The sequence below is a fragment of the Sphaeramia orbicularis genome, chromosome 1 (genome assembly GCF_902148855.1).
Source record: "Sphaeramia orbicularis chromosome 1, fSphaOr1.1, whole genome shotgun sequence".
Classification (NCBI taxonomy): domain Eukaryota; kingdom Metazoa; phylum Chordata; class Actinopteri; order Kurtiformes; family Apogonidae; genus Sphaeramia; species Sphaeramia orbicularis.
The window spans coordinates 30,926,312-30,942,478 of record NC_043957.1 but is presented as its reverse complement, the minus strand read 5'-3'; the positions used below and the strand labels follow the sequence as shown (position 1 = coordinate 30,942,478).

Below are 16,167 nucleotides of genomic sequence, written 5' to 3'. Positions count from 1 at the left end.
TTATTTAACTTTAAAAAATGATATGAATCAGTGATATTTCACATGTGTTTCAGTTCTGACCTGGAAAGAATTGAATAGGAGGTCACAGAAGAGGCGAATGAGGCGCAGCATGGAGCCTTTGGGGACAGATTCATCGATGACAAAAGTGAAGAGGATGGCATGAATCCCCAAGAGGGGGATGAGGGTCAGAGTGGACTTTGCTAACCTGATCAGGAGAAGAAAAGAAACTTTACATTACTGAAGTTCATTCAGTTCACTCTAAGATGAAAATGAAAATACAACACTTCTGGAATTTTTTACCATAACAACTAGATCAGAAGTGTGTCTTTAGTATTATTCAGGTGACAGAGAGTACAATTTCATATTTCCACCACTTTCTAAAGGTGGGGAAATGTCTCAATTAAGGTGGATTGAGGCTAGTGAATACTCACAACCATACTGATAATACACTGTACAAGGGTTTAGACAGTGTGGTTTTTGCAGTGCTTACATACTGAGGTGATACTGCTATTGAATAGATGCTGGTGGTAAAATAAAAGACTTTAAGAGGATTTTAAAAACACTTTCAAACTAAAAGAGTTCACATTCACATAGCTGAAAGAAGTGACGTGTCCTAAAAAAAACAGATAGAAAATTTGATGCACAGAGATGCTTAAAGACTCACTGAGCATTTTGTTGACAAGTGAATCATAACTGAGATCTATGACTCTAAGAAAACGTTAGTTTTCTTACCTAAACTTGTAGTCTGTGTGTCTCAGCTGGTGCGCTCTAAGTTTGGACATCAGGATTTTGATAATCCGGATGAATATGAAGAAGTTTATCTGAAACAGAAAAAATAAGGAAGTGACAAAGGTGAAAAAGTTTGTTTGGTGATGGTGGCCTTTTTTTTTCATTTGGGAGTGATTGTCATTTTATAACTCTATCTTGGACGTGAACTGGCCTCACATATGTAGTTATGTCTCTGCAGACACGTCTCATTGACATAATATAGTCTCTCAACCCTTCAACCTGACGTTAACATCACAACTAAAAGCCTAAGCCTAAGATTTAAACTTACTGTTAAGCTTAATCCTTAAAAAGCCTTTTAAAGTTGTGAGGACAGACCAAAATGTCCTCACACTGATTGTCCACACAACTACACAAAGACGTGCATCCACCACACGCTGAAATAAGTTGTGGAAATCCTCTTGTGTGTTTCCTGCCTCCTGTTCCCATAGAGACAAACATCATTATAGATGGACACACTTGAGCACAAGTGCATATTAACATTAGCAACCTCTGTGACCTTGTATGAAAGTGTACGTGTAGAAACACACACACTGAAATATTCGCAAAGCTTTACATTTCCTAGACTGTGTACGGAAACGGAGTCAGTTTCTATATGTTTGAGTAATAGATGTAATAATACATGTATTCATTCAACAATCCCAAACAAATGACTGCAGGTCAACTGCGAACAATGACAAAAAAAAAAAAAACAACTGTATCTGTGCGCACTCACACACAAACACACACAAACGCACTTACACACACATATACAAAAATACATCTGTCAAGACAACATACACATATTACCAAAATTGGAGAGCTAATAACTTGAGTGCTGTAATAATTAATGTTCTCTGTCACTGGAGTGGCTCTGGACTACATCACAAAGTGTGTGCATGTGTTTGTGTGAGTGAATGAAAGTGTGTGTGTGTGTGTGTGTGTGTGTGTGTGTGTGTGTGTGTGTGTGTGTGTGTGTGTGTGCATGTGTGTGTTGGTGCTTTTTTGGGAGTTTTATAAAGTTTCAGTGGTCAGATTTCACTTTTTCACATAAAACTGAAGATAATGTGAGATGATTAGCCCTTTAAGACCTAAACAGCTCAAAGCACCTACTGATCGAATATGTTTAATAACTTTAAGACCACTAATCCTATCACTAGATTTTAAGAATTCAGGTAAAATGTGGTTTCTCAGCATCAGATCTGACCCATTGGGATATTCTGAGGCTCCACACTGAACATCATTTGGAAGTGGTCACAGCGGTAACTCAACAGAATAGGGCAGAAGAAAAACCAAAGATCTTAGTGCTCTCTAAAATCCTGTAAAGGTCATTCAAACCAAACAGCCAACAAATATAATGTTTAACAGGGGTGAATGATGATAAGAGGTCTTAAGTATGCACTGTCTCTTTTACAGAGTTGAGAGCCAAACATGTTTGGACCAAGTACTTCAGCTTTTATCTGACAAAATTAGTGAATAAGTTAAGTAAAGTCACAGAGATGTGACCCTTAAAAAAATCCACTCTGCCTCAGTGATAGTGTTTCAAATCATAGCAAACTAGAATCATAAATAATTCATTACAATCAGGCGCTCAGCTATGCCTGACTGGATATAGAATGGTACTTTGATCACACTCTAAAAAACAGAGTATCAATACGAGAGAAAGGCATTAAGACTATGAGGAATTTGTTCAAAAAGCAAAATGTTCTGAATTGCAAACTGTATCCATAGATGCTGCTTTTAAGCCCATTACAAGGACATTTTACGGCCTCTCTGGTCTGAATACACACATCGACACACACTATTCTATTCACAGCAGCATCTGCCAAGAAACAGTCAGTCAATGTCAGCTCCTAGTGTTTCAGTACGAACAATATCCAGCAATCACTGAGTTTAAATTACTTTCATAACTTTGTCCAAATGTAAAAAAACAAAAAAACAAAAACAGGAATGGATATAAGTTCAACACAGACACAGAGAAACAGGCAGACTTACCAGACAGGCAAATAGTATTGGAGAACGGATAATCCACCAATATCCCATGTTAATATTTCTCTCCCAGCACCTACACACATATATATTTATATATATTTATTTTAGACAGTTATTGCAAATATCATTGTGATTTTAATCATCATTCCGTATTCAAAGACTCGTCACATATTCATGCATGGAAATATGAATAGCTTGAAGGAAATCAAAAGGAGAGCCTGTGAAAAAAAAAAAAAAAGCAGTCTTCCCATACATCACTGATAGAAGCTTCTGCATCTAAATTACACCAGATGTACTGAAATTCAGTAAAAGGACACTTACTCATCGTTCTCATATATGTATTTCACTGTGATCCAAGGCAATACGAATATAAGAGGTGCACCTGAGGATGAGAGGCAGCATGTGAATGTGAACAGACTTGACTTAATATGTCAAACTTCACCCTTTGATCAGATTATTAACAAAGGTACCTGCCAGTAGATCAGACTGCATCTATAGTAGTATCTAGCAGATGGCCTACAGTGGTGGAATGGAAATACATTTACTTTAATACTACACTGGTATGTATTTGACTCAACTGTTTCCATTTTACGCATCTTTACACTTTTACTCCGAATATTGTAATTTTCACTCCACTGCATATTTCTAACAGCTTTAGATACAGTTCAGATTACGTTTTTTCATTCCTATTCTACAGGATAAACAATTGATCTTTTAATGTTCGTGATAAACTAAAGGATTAAACGCCCCATTATGGGTGCCAAAAATTCTCCTCCTTAACAAATAAATCTTGGATTTGCTGGAAAATGAATTATCACAAAGTGCCGCAAGACACAAAAACAATTGCATAATCATCAAATGCTCTGCAAATAGAGAAACGATACAAAGCACAAAACGATTCAAAACAAGAAAACATCTGCAAACAAAAAAACACTACATAACCAGTCAGTACAACAGAAGTGCTCCAAACCTGTAGGGGGCGCTGTCAGCAGAACAGCTCAATGCAGAGACACACAGGATGGAGAGAGAGACGGAGAACAGCTGACTGACAGTGTTTCAAACTACAGTGGGAACAAGTTGAAGTTACAGTGTAGCATGGTAATGTGACTTTTATTTGATTATATTTGACACTAGTCTGTTGTCTATAAACGCTGCCCCCTGCAGGTTTGGAACACTTCCACTGTAGTGACTGGTTATGCAGTGTTTTTCATTTGCAGATGTTTTCTTGGTTTGCATTGTTTCTCTATTTGCAGAGCATTTGATGATTATGCATGTGTCTTTCGGTCTTGTGGTGCATTTTTTAATTTGCTCCACGTTCTTCTTTTTGTACCTCGTTTAGACTTGTGTTTGAGTTTGTGAATTTGCATCGTTTCTGTATTTGCAGTTGTTTTCTCTTAACTGAGACACATTGGGCCGTCGCAATGTGTTTGTCCCTTGTCAGCCACCGTACTGTTCTTACCCCAGCCGATGGCCAAATAAATGTAGAAGTACTTCTTCTCGCTGAACACTGTGATAACCAGCAGGCTATGCAGGTAGATTCCTTCCACCAGCAGCCAGTAGTTGTTGGCCATTACGCTGTACTGCATCATCACCACAGCCCCACGGCACCACATCACAGCCTGAAACATGACACAGAGCGGAATAAAGGAAACATTTAAAAAGAAAATAATTCAAGGCTAAAACATTATCTGACAGTCCGATCACAGCCGCACCGGGGGTTATGGCTGCTCTGCAACCAGATGCTCTGACAGTTACTCTGTTACACTTCAGTTAGATTATGACTGTGACTGCAGCATAAAGCTCACATACTGGCTGATGGTTATTCAGTTGAATTGGTTTCCACATGTATGCCTCTTCACTGTATGAGACACTGAAATGTGTTATTTGAGCTGGGGTCATATGTCTGTAATGAAACGCCTCAATTCTAGTGATAACACACACAAAAAACAACAAATATCCAACAAACTAAAACAGTTAAACTCACCACCCCCTTCAAACATTTTGTTCACCTCTGCATCATGAAACTTGTATTTTTTTTAAAATCAGTCACGGCTTCGAATCAGAGGTTTTCCATCCCTCTGTCCTTCAGTAAGATTCTGCCAAAACTCATTCTGTTTTAACTAATTGCACTGAAGCTGTTATTTCGCTGTTTTCCAAATCACCGGACTCACACAGGGGCAGTAAACACGCTGCTTAAATTGATTAATGTTTTTTTGTCAGTTTGAATCCAAAAGAAAATATTAAAAACCACAGAGGCTGCAGAATTACTCTTTTCGTCACTGAACTATGACAGTAGTTAATGTCTCAATGCCTTCAGTTGCTCTTTAGAAAAGCCTGTATGATGGTAAACAAAAGTAGTGAAAATATTATACATAAAGCATGTGAATGGATATTGATTTTAGACAGGCCCCCTGTTTGAACTTGTAAAATGTTGAAAAAAAGGCAAGCGTTCCTGCTGGGATTTGAACATCATCATTACTTACTGAGCAATCCATCCACATGTACTTAAAGGTGCAAATTTATATCCCAAGGCTCTCCTGTCTTTTGTATAGGGGGTGGTGGTGGTGGTGGTAGGGGGGGTTTCTACTGCAAGCGTGGCATTTATGATGAGAATCTGTATGTAACTCAAAAGTAATACAAGAGTCATGTAATGCATTACAATTGTGTGACAGTAATATTCTAAGGTAAGAAATTATTTTTAAATAACAGTAACAAGTAATCTGTAATGGATTACAGATTGGAAGTAACTTGCACAACACTGGTGACTCAGTACTTGCGCAATGGAACTGCTGGCATAATACGTGATCTTTTAAAATAGCCAGCAATGAAAATTCACTGCAGGCGCCCTTCAATATAAATTCATGCTTTGCCTTTTTGTACCAGTGCATATGGATTATTTATTCAATCATTGATGCTTTGCAGATACAGAAAGGAGAGAGAGGCAACTTGCAAAATGCATAGTTTATTCTCTTCCCTGATGTCTGTAACCCTGAATATAATCAGAAATGACAAGTGTCTTTTTGTGTGCCATTGTTTAAATAATTACCTCCACCAAGGAGGTTATGTTTTCATCAGGGTTTGTTTGTTCGTTTCTCTGTTGGCAAGATAACTCAAAAAGTTATGGAAGGATTTTGATGAAATTTTCAGGAACTGTAGATACTGGTACAAGGAACAAATTATTACATTTTGGTGGTGATTGGGGGGGAGGACTCATCTTCCTTGGTGGAGGTCTGTGCTCTCCGAGTGCTTTTCTAGTTACTATTACTATCACTAAATTAATTTTATTTATCATTTTCAATACAGATATTGTCATTCATGATTTATACTTGATAGTTGATACTTTACAGAACCATTTACTTTATACAATATTGCTCATGAAGTTGGAATAATTTTGTTGCATAGATTTAATGGTCACGATCTTGTTATGGAGCTGTTAAGACTGTTTCTTTCTATATTTCACTCATTTTCAGGGGTTGGTGACATAGCTGCAGATGTATCAGTATTTAAAAAAAAAAGAAAAACTATTCATTTTTATAATTAAAAGCACTGATCAGTCAGTGGTTTCAGGTAATAATCAGACAGTGTTAGACAGTTCTGTTTAAAAATGAGCTTTTTCCAAACAGGAAAATGTAAGTCTTTGAAGATAGAGGTGGTTCTCTGATGTTTAAATGTAAATGAGGTTGACAATGTTATGTTTTGGGGTTTTTTTTGTCACCGGTACGTTTGCCCAGGTGTGTGTCCGGGCGTCACTGCTGCTCCTGGGGTCCAGGGTGAGGGTCAGCAGGGCATCTTTGACCAGGATGGACACAGCTCTCAGGATGAAGGAGGCAAACAGGTTCATGTGGATGTTGTTCCTCATGCAGTGAAGCTTCCTGGAGAACAGGTGATAGTGTGTACAGACTTTGGACCTCATCAGTATTCTGCGATATTGTACAGGATAATCTTGCTTCAGTTTGTTTGTTATTTATGATTTAACTTTTTATTGCATTTCCTCTTTCTTACCTCTACTTTGCTAATGTTTTTCTTCTCATTTTTTGTATTTTCTCATCTATTTATTGATTTTCATTCATTCCTTCAGTCATTTATTGTTCTTATAATTATTCATATCTTCTGGTCCTTTGCTGTGGACCACAGTTTATCTGTTTATTTATCCATCAGCCCAAAGGTGAACAGTGTATTCTTTTTGCTTGTGTCCACCACTGTGTTGGATACTTCAGTCTTTATGAAAGCTGGTGCGTATATCGACTGACTGAATACAGTGGTGGAAAAAAACTTTTTGGACACCCTGTGCATTTGTGATAAATTTCATTAAGATTTACTCCTAAGTCATTGAACTCTGCCAAGTATTTTTCCATTCTCCAAACCCACATGTTCCCTTCTGCATGTGTTCTGTTCCATCAAGGTCAAAACTGGGTATTTCAGCAACAAAATGAAGCCACACCTTTTGGAGCATAAAAAAGATATTTTTGCTAATATTTGTGATATTTGAGAAAATTTTAAGGGTGTGCAAAAAAATTTTTTTCTCCACCAATTTATGTGAACTACAGGGTGGGGAAGCAACATTTACAATGAACATTTAGTTGTTTTTTCTCAGCAGGCACTACGTCAATTGTTTTGAAACCAAACATATATTGATGTCATAATCATACCTAACACTATTATCCATACCTTTTCAGAAACTTTTGCCCATATGAGTAATCAGGAAAGCAAACGTCAAAGAGTGTGTGATTTGCTGAATGCACTCGTCACATCAAAGGAGATTTCAAAAATAGTTGGAGTGTCCATAAAGACTGTTTATAATGTAAAGAAGAGAATGACTATGAGCAAAACTATTACGAGAAAGTCTGGAAGATACTATTAAAGAAGAATGGGAGAAGTTGTCACCCGAATATTTGAGGAACACTTGCGGAAGTTTCAGGAAGCGTGTGAAGGCAGTTATTGAGAAAGAAGGAGGACACATAGAATAAAAACATTTTCTATTATGCCAATTTTCTTGTGGCAAATAAATTCTCATGACTTTCAATAAACTAATTGGTCATACACTGTCTTTCAATCCCTGCCTCAAAATATTGTAAATTTTGCTTCTCCACCCTGTACATCACTTTTTCTTGTAACTAGTTCAATCAATCTTTATTTCAGACTCAAAGGTCCATATAAAAACATAACAATAAAACAACCACACATACAATAAAATTTAACCTTACACTACATAAGCACTGTCTCCAGTGCCTACAAAGTCCAGATGTGTACGTGACACTGCTCTACCCAGGTCTGAAAACTGGATTTACAACAATTAACAATCGATAAGATAAGATAAGATAAGATAAGATAAGATAAGATAAGATAAGATAAGATAAGATAAGATAAGAGGTGGGGAAATTGTATGGTGCAATGGTGCCTGAGAACTCCTTCATTCATTAACAAGGCTTTCATTGTGAGTGCAGTTGCTCTCTTAAACACTGTATAATTTACTGGATGACTATTTAAGATCTACATACATATTTAATTGCTGGAGGGAATTTTTCACCAGTTTGAGATGCTAACTACTACTAAGGGGTCATTTTTTTTCTCTGTGAACAAACCACTCTATCATTCTTGCACAGTGTAAGTGTCTAAACCCTCCTCTCCTACAGAAGCATTTTTTTTTCTCCATTTCAGAGTGGCTCTTATTTAATTTTTAATACTTTTCATTCTGTCTTTTCATTTTCATGTCTCCTGTACCTGAAGGCGATGAGGATTCCCAGGGCCAGCAGCAAAGCCCCCAGAGAGAGCGAATAGCCCACTGTGTACATGATCCATAATTGGTTTAGGATGCGGCCATACTGCTGCTGCAGAGAAAAAGAGTCAGTCACACACACACACACACACACACACACACACAAACACACACACACACACACACACACAAACACTCCACATTAGACTTGGCTCTAAGGTCTTGAAGAGCATTTGAAAAGATGGGTGGATTTTCACACACGTCATTTCAGACCGAGTCGAGTGAAGTGACGTCAGATTGTCCACAGTCTCAATATCATCCAACCATCTGCCTTTCCAAGCGGCTTCAAACATGGAAAAGTGGGCCTAATACACACATGCAGTAGTGTATACACACACCTCACCAGGGTCGTCCTCACATTCGGTGGTATTCTTGCGTGCCCATTGGCCATCTTCATTGCAAATTCTGTAGACCAGACCCCGCTGGACTGTTCACACAGAAATAAACATAACAATAGTTCAGATTAAGACAACACATAGAGCTGCAATGGTTAATTTAATAGTAATCAGCGAGAAAAATGAATGGCTTACAATTGATAATCAAATTAATCAGTGAAGTGTATACACACACACACACACACACACGCACACATGCAGTACATATATAGGCTTTTATGGTCTTTTATCCTTTTCTCTGTCCAGTTAATCCTATAGCTTTTATAATATTCATATTGTTTTCTGCAGTGCATTTTTGTTTTTAATACTGTTTACTTGTTTGCTGTACAGTCCAGTTGTGCATATATAACAACAAAAATTGAGAGATGTAAATGTGTGGTCATACATTTCAGAAAAACTATGAACATTGCTTGGTTTCTTTTTTACAGTAAATCATTTTTCATTCATTCGTCAGCATTTCATCGTGTGGTTTCACTCTTATGTGAGACGTGTAGCTCTGCTCTGATGATACGTATTAATAATAAAGTCATCTACTGGTCCTACTGGATTGACTTTGAGTTTACTGAAACAATATATTGTGTTTATTTCAACTTTGTAGCACATAATGAGCACTTAAGCAAAAGCAATAATATCCAGTATATGAATTGTAATATGCAGAAAAAGGAGCGAGAAGAAATAAAAAGTTATATGGTATTCTGTTTGAAGTTACAGCTTCAATCTAACAGTATGCATTTCAAAGAAAAATGTAAATCCAATTTTTGCTATTTTCCTTGACAAATTTCATCTTTCACACTCTCATCCTAGTCACCCAGATGGAAAAGGCTGAAAAAAGATATCCTAAATAAATTCTGAAATCTAGCAGAACAGGACTGAATCGAGGCAGGATTAACTGTCCCAAGAGAGGAAACTCCTGCTGGACTGTCTGTCCACAGCAGATAACGCTGACAAGTTCACTTTCAAACTTGTACATAGACTCCAAACCACCTGGAGGAAACCAGAAAAATAAACATTGCAGATTAAACCTGCAGCCTGTATTACAAAGGAGGATTAAAGGGTCAAAGAGGAAACTTCAGGTTTATTCCTGGGTTATTCCTGTTACCAGTGTTCACTTTTTACCACGTAAAAGGTTATGGTGACACACGCTGTACACATAACTGGTACTGGAAGAGATGATATTTGAGGATGAATACAAATAAAAGCACCACCTGAAGGTCTCTGAGGACAACAAGATTTATGTGACTTTAAACCCTTGGCTTTTCTTTGTATAACAAAATCAGACATTTTCTATAATCATAAAAATAAAGACTGATTAAAGCTCTAGAAGCTAAAGGAGTTGCTCCCTGAGTGTTTAATAACAGTAAGGTTAAACTAAAAGAATTGGGCTACAATTCTCTAACATGACATACAAATCATACAAGGCATCATCTGATCCATCTGATTCTGCCAATCTTTTTGATGTTAAAGAAATCAGAGGACACTTACTACATCAATAAGAGTTCAATAACCTGTTCCAGCTGAAACTTTATTAACCACTGCAGTACTTACTCCTGGAAGAATCTGAACTATTTGCTTACTGTGAAGAGAAGACTTCCAGCTGCAGGTTTGATGGGTCGAGTTGCAGCAAGAAAGCCATTGTGTGAGACTTCGGAATAAGAAAAAGAGGCTTGCCTGGGCCATGAAACAGCGCCAGTGGACTACTGAAGACTGGAAGAAGGTGTTCTGGACTGATCAAAACCTGCAACTGGAAGTCTTCTCCTCACAGTTGAAACTGAGACTTGCTTACTACAACCACTGTTGAGCTGTGCTTGAAGCTGTTGTCCTGTGAGTCGCCTATCACTCCAGCTGTTGACTGTCATAAACTTGTCTTCTGATTGTGTTGTGTCTTTGGCTCTGCCAGACCTCTTCCTGTCAGCATTTCCCCCAGTTTCTGAGTGCCTTTGGATGGTGAAGGAAACTGGACTTACTGACACCTGGACTTTCTTCGCAATTTCTCTGTAGGACAGACCTACATTTTTAAGTGTTCTGATGGTCTGTCTCTCTTCTATCATTAACTGCCTTTTCCTCTTTTCCATTTTTATAGTAACACTCTACTTTCTGCAGTACAATACTATTCAAATAATGCTCACATCAGTATGGTACCAAAGAGTGTTCCAGCACTACTTTTATGCAGACAGAGGGGGTTGGAAGGAATTCAGAAACGTTGGGACACCTGTAGAAATTGGTAGCACCAACTTTCGAGGCTTGATCAACCTCCATTGCTGCAGAACTGCTTTAAGTTGTTAACCCATTTCTTGTTCGCCTTTTGTATAATTCTGAAATGTACATTATTTTTCAATTTTGTTACCTTACTTTTTTTTTTTTTTTTTTTTTACCTCTGGCAGTTTACCACTTACCTTTGTACCATTTCAAGCTGTTCATTGGACTGGAACTGCTTGAATTTCATATATATATATATATATATATATATATATATATATATATATATATGTGTGTGTGTGTGTGTGTGTGTGTGTGTATATATATATATATAAAATGTAGCTGAAGTCTGTGTGTATTTGCCATAAATTTAGTATTTAGTTACAGGAAAATGTTGCAGTACAGCAAGTTTAACAGACATCTCAGGTACAGGTACTTGTGGCATTCAATGAAAACATTTTTATATAATTTTTGCCTGTACCTAAAGAGGTGGAGTATTTTGATTTATTTGTATAAATCTCATGATAAAAAATGTAGTAATCAAACTAGAAGCACTCGGAGAGTGCAGACCTCCGCCAAGGCTGATCAGTGCCCCCCCCCCGTGGGCCCCCCCACCCCCGATCACCACCAAAATTTAACCATTTCTTCCTTATCCCATTTCCAACAAACCCTGAAAATTTCATCAAAATCTGTCCATAACTTTTTGAGTTATGTCGCACACTAACGGACAGACAAACAAACAAACAGACAGACAGACAAACAAACCCTGGCAAAAACATAACCTCTTTGGTGGAGGTAATAACAGGAAAGTAATGACAGACGTAACCTGACTCACACAAAGGAAGATGACAAAAATAACCTTTGTGACCACTAAAGTCAGATTTCTGTGTTTATAAGGTGCACTTGAATGCACCATTAGTTTATGAGGAGCACCTGGATACACTTCTGTATGACTGGACTTGCCTCATGGCACTAGTGATCAGTACAGACTTTATCATCCCTCTGGGATGATAGAGAAGTCTAATGACTAATATTTGGCCTTCACTTCCCTTCATTACCACATTCATTCTCAAAAACACTCCTCACCCTTTTCAGTGCAGCATTCACACAAAAGATTGTCATCTTTCGTCACCTTTCGTAACATCAGTGAGCCATGTTGCCATAGCAAAGCGCCTTTCAGTCACTAGGCAGGTTTACTTGGACTGAAATAGGCAACTGGATGAAAGCTATACCTGCTTCTTAAAAGGACAGATGTCAGTTCAGTTTAAAGCTATACCGTATGATGTGGCATTTTTACACTTTTCTTTTGTCATCTTAAAATGCTCCTAATAAGGTGTGTTCAAACTAAAATGTAAAAGAAATCCGCCAGGTATTGAAACTCAAAAATGTTTAATTCTCATATATTTCTGATAAAAGTCTGACCAATCATTTTAGTTGGTCCGAATAAAATAATTGGCCGAACCTGACTGAGCCTCCTGTCAATCATCCATTACGGCCGTCCAGCATCCGATCCATTATCGCCGTCTCACATCCAATATGTGTCCCTCTGAATCTGACGCTTCACTGGCACTGCTTCTCCTGTCACTGACCACAGTCTGCTGTCTAGGATGTGTTTGGATAGAACTGACATGCACATGTGGAAGGGAAAAAACGGATTTATGAACAGAAACAACAACTGAGGGGAACAAACGGGAGTCTGATGAATGAAGGATGGAGATAAAAGTCCGGAAGTCAGCTGTGCTGGACTGAACAGGTCTGCATAAAGCTCAGCTTTTATGACGGTGGGACTCATACAGGTACATGTACATGGTGTCACACAACGTAAGATGATGTAGGATGATAATTGTATGGACTATGAAACTTCAAATGTACACGGAAAATTCGCGGAGGCTGCACGTTCACAGTGCATGCGCCCATCCCCTGGGCACTGCAGTGAAGACACTGACCCAGTACTGCACAGACCAGGTCTACTGATGGAAGAGGAGCCGCGGGCCTGCGGCAGGTGGATGATGCATCTGATTACTGAGGGAGGGGTCCGCGGACACACCAAAACGGACCGGACCTCCACCTCTGCTTCCTCCTCCGTTTCCATCGCGCATGAGATGAGAGGAGGAGAGAGGAGGAGGAGCCTCAGAGCTCAGGCAGAGGGAAGGGGGCGGGGCTTTGGAGAGAGGCGGGTTGTTCATGTTCAAACTTTTACTAAGTGCTGTGAGAAATGCCACATCGGTAGGTATAGCTTTAAGTACAAGCCTTTAATGCCTCAGATAATACTCTTTTAATGAATCCTCAACACACAGCACTGCAATTTACATATGTTTTGTAATTTAATAAATAGTTTCCTGAGAGCATATTTTCTGTTTGAGTACGCTATAATGGCTTTTACATACACTACCAGTCAAAAGTTTGGACTCACCTTCTCATTTAAATGGCATGAGATGGACCACAGATGGCCAACAAGTGCTCAGCATCACTGGGAACTCCTTCAAGACTTTTGGAAAACATTTCAGGTGACTACCTCATGAAGCTCATTGAGAGAATGCCAAGAATGTGCAAAGCAGTAATAAAAGCAAAATGTGGCTATTTTGAAGAATCTAAAATATAAAACATGCCTTGAATTATGTCACACTTTTTTTTTTCAATTACATAATTCTATATGTGTTCATTCATAGTTTTGTTGCCTTCAGTGAGAATCTACAATGCAAATAGTCATGAAAATAAAGAAAAAACAGGTGAGTCCAAACTTTTGACTGGTAGTGTATTAACATATTTTCACCACCAGAGTATTCTATGAATACAAGGAGCATGAGTTTCTCATTCTCATGTTCAGCATCTTCCATTCTGCTTCAGTGTTGCATTATATCATTTGATTACAGGCTGTAAAAGTTCAACATTTTCTGAAAATCTGCTGCAAAAAAAATGTTCAAATAAAATTATTTTCACCTACAAACAAAATTGGTTTATTTGCTAAAAATAGAACCACAAAGATGTGAGAGACCACTCAAATGATCCACTGGTCAGTGTTTTCCAGATTGGGATGTAAATGTGTAAATAAAAGACTGAGAAACATAGTAAGGGAAGCTTGTACCATAGGCTGAGAGCTGTTTAATCCTCTGCTTAATCCTTATGTTAATTCCACATCTCTCTAAAATATGCTGCATATAACAGACTTGGTATTGGATGTACTGATTTACAAATGAAACACTGCTTATCGAAACAGTGGAAAACAACAGAGCTATCATTAATTGGTATTAATAACTCTTGTACTTGCCCAGAAAAGTCAGAATGGATGTGAATATCCTACATTATAGCCCATTTTACCACCACAAACATTTTACAAGAAACTTTAACTTTACCAAGGGATTTTGAAAAACCTAAGTGTGTTTTGACCAACATTACACAGGTAAAAAACTCTCCCTCAACCCCAAACTTTCCCTGAAAAAAAGAAGTCATTGCAATGATCTGTCTGTCCATCTGAATATGCTTTAAACAACAAGCCTGGACCTTGTTGAATGTATCTGCCAAATATGCTCAAAAGAAAGTCAGCTGGATTTCGAGTCAGCAAAATAGAAACGACCTGAGCCCGACATGATCAATTTCCAGGGACTTAAGGTGCAGCGAAATGCAAATCCACAAATTACCAGGAATTCTTTCAACCCAGGTAACTTTCTGGGAATGTTGGTGGAAAAGAGGCATGTGTATACTGTAAATAAACACTGACCTTTACGGTACCAAGGTAGAAACCATGGACAGGAGACGTTAACAGTAGTTCCTGGAAGTCCATCAGGCCAGCAGGCATACAGGTCAAAGGTCCTATTACACACCAACCCTACAGAGGAAACAGAGGAGCACTATTACATTTATGCACATTCTTTGCTACTGGTCAGTAAGTCATTAAATTTCATGTATCTCATCAAATAAAGCCCACCTGTGGCAGGGGGTGTGGTGTTGATGAACTCTAGGCACTGGTCTTTGTAGCTGCTCCACTTCTCCTTCACTAGATCTAAGGAGTTGGTAGAGGAGACCTAGAGGAGGATGAACCACTGTGAAATCTTGAATTTTAATGTGAGAATCCAGAGACTTTAGCAGATCAAACGTACATCCCAGTTTATGAGTGGGTGTTTTTTTTTTTTTTTTCATCCACAGACACTGAATCACATACCTTTGTGCAGCAGCAGAGTGTGAGCAAGGCCAAGAGGAGGCACACCTGGGACATCCCACTAATGCTGGCAGGATGGGGGTTGGTGGGGACCAGAACACAGAGGAGGCCCAGCACATGAGGCGGTCTCAGCCTTGAATCACTGGGTGGCCTACGCAAAAACAAAAGGCTTGTGAGTGAGGAAGAGTTCGAGTTTCAGAGCTGCATCTATTGTAACAGTTAAGAACTAGAAAAGCACTCGGAGAGCGCAGACCTCTGCGCAAGGCAGATTAGTCCTCCCCCCCGATCACCACCAAAATTTAATCATTTGTTCCTTGTGCCGGTATCAACATTTCCTGAAATTTTCATCCAAATCCGTCTAGAACTTTTTGTCTTATCTTGCACACGTACAGACAGACAAACCAACGCTGGCAAAAACATAACCTCCTTGGCGGAGGTAAAAACCATTATTCCATGTTTCCACATCCTCTTAAGACCCAGCAATGCATTTTTGTCCTCTGTAGTGGGCAAGAGTTTCACAGCTTTATTCAAGCTAGATAAACTAGACTTTGAAGTGCTGTAAAACGCAGCGTTATACAGGCAACAAATGCACAGACTAGAAGAAATAGGGGTCTCAATAGACTGTGATGCTTTCATCCATTTTCCATTTTCCCCTTCAATTTAATACGTTTTTTTCTTTTTTATCCAGAAAGAAAATTCTCTTCTTCCAGGGAGTCCTTTTCAATTTCACATACTAAACACAATAAATAGTACATCAACAGAACACAACAAAGATAGTAAAAGAAGAATAAAAGAGAAAATCATGGATGAGTCCAAGGAATAACTTGGTCTCAACATAATACATCTCAAATTTGTGCCTGGTTCAATCACTGACTTTTGACATTAAG

At 38.4% G+C, this 16,167-nt stretch overlaps 1 protein-coding gene across 4 annotated transcripts in view; it reads right to left on the bottom strand.

The window, feature by feature from the left end:
* The window catches only part of gcgrb (glucagon receptor b), a 91,850-nt gene that overhangs the window by 6,826 nt on the left and 68,857 nt on the right, over positions 1-16,167 (bottom strand). For 2 of the 4 annotated variants that reach the window (XM_030148790.1, XM_030148780.1), the window contains 11 exons: positions 15,284-15,431; positions 15,050-15,146; positions 14,843-14,950; positions 8,872-8,960; positions 8,479-8,585; positions 6,473-6,629; positions 4,217-4,376; positions 3,079-3,139; positions 2,761-2,830; positions 733-821; positions 61-205 (listed from right to left, as the gene is read on the bottom strand). In XM_030148790.1, coding sequence (XP_030004650.1) covers positions 61-205; positions 733-821; positions 2,761-2,830; positions 3,079-3,139; positions 4,217-4,376; positions 6,473-6,629; positions 8,479-8,585; positions 8,872-8,960; positions 14,843-14,950; positions 15,050-15,146; positions 15,284-15,337 — 1,137 coding nt within the window. In that variant the 5' untranslated portion in view covers positions 15,338-15,431. The remainder of the gene's footprint in view (positions 1-60; positions 206-732; positions 822-2,760; positions 2,831-3,078; positions 3,140-4,216; positions 4,377-6,472; positions 6,630-8,478; positions 8,586-8,871; positions 8,961-14,842; positions 14,951-15,049; positions 15,147-15,283; positions 15,432-16,167) is intronic. The other 2 variants (XM_030148809.1, XM_030148801.1) reach the window with 2 other exon arrangements.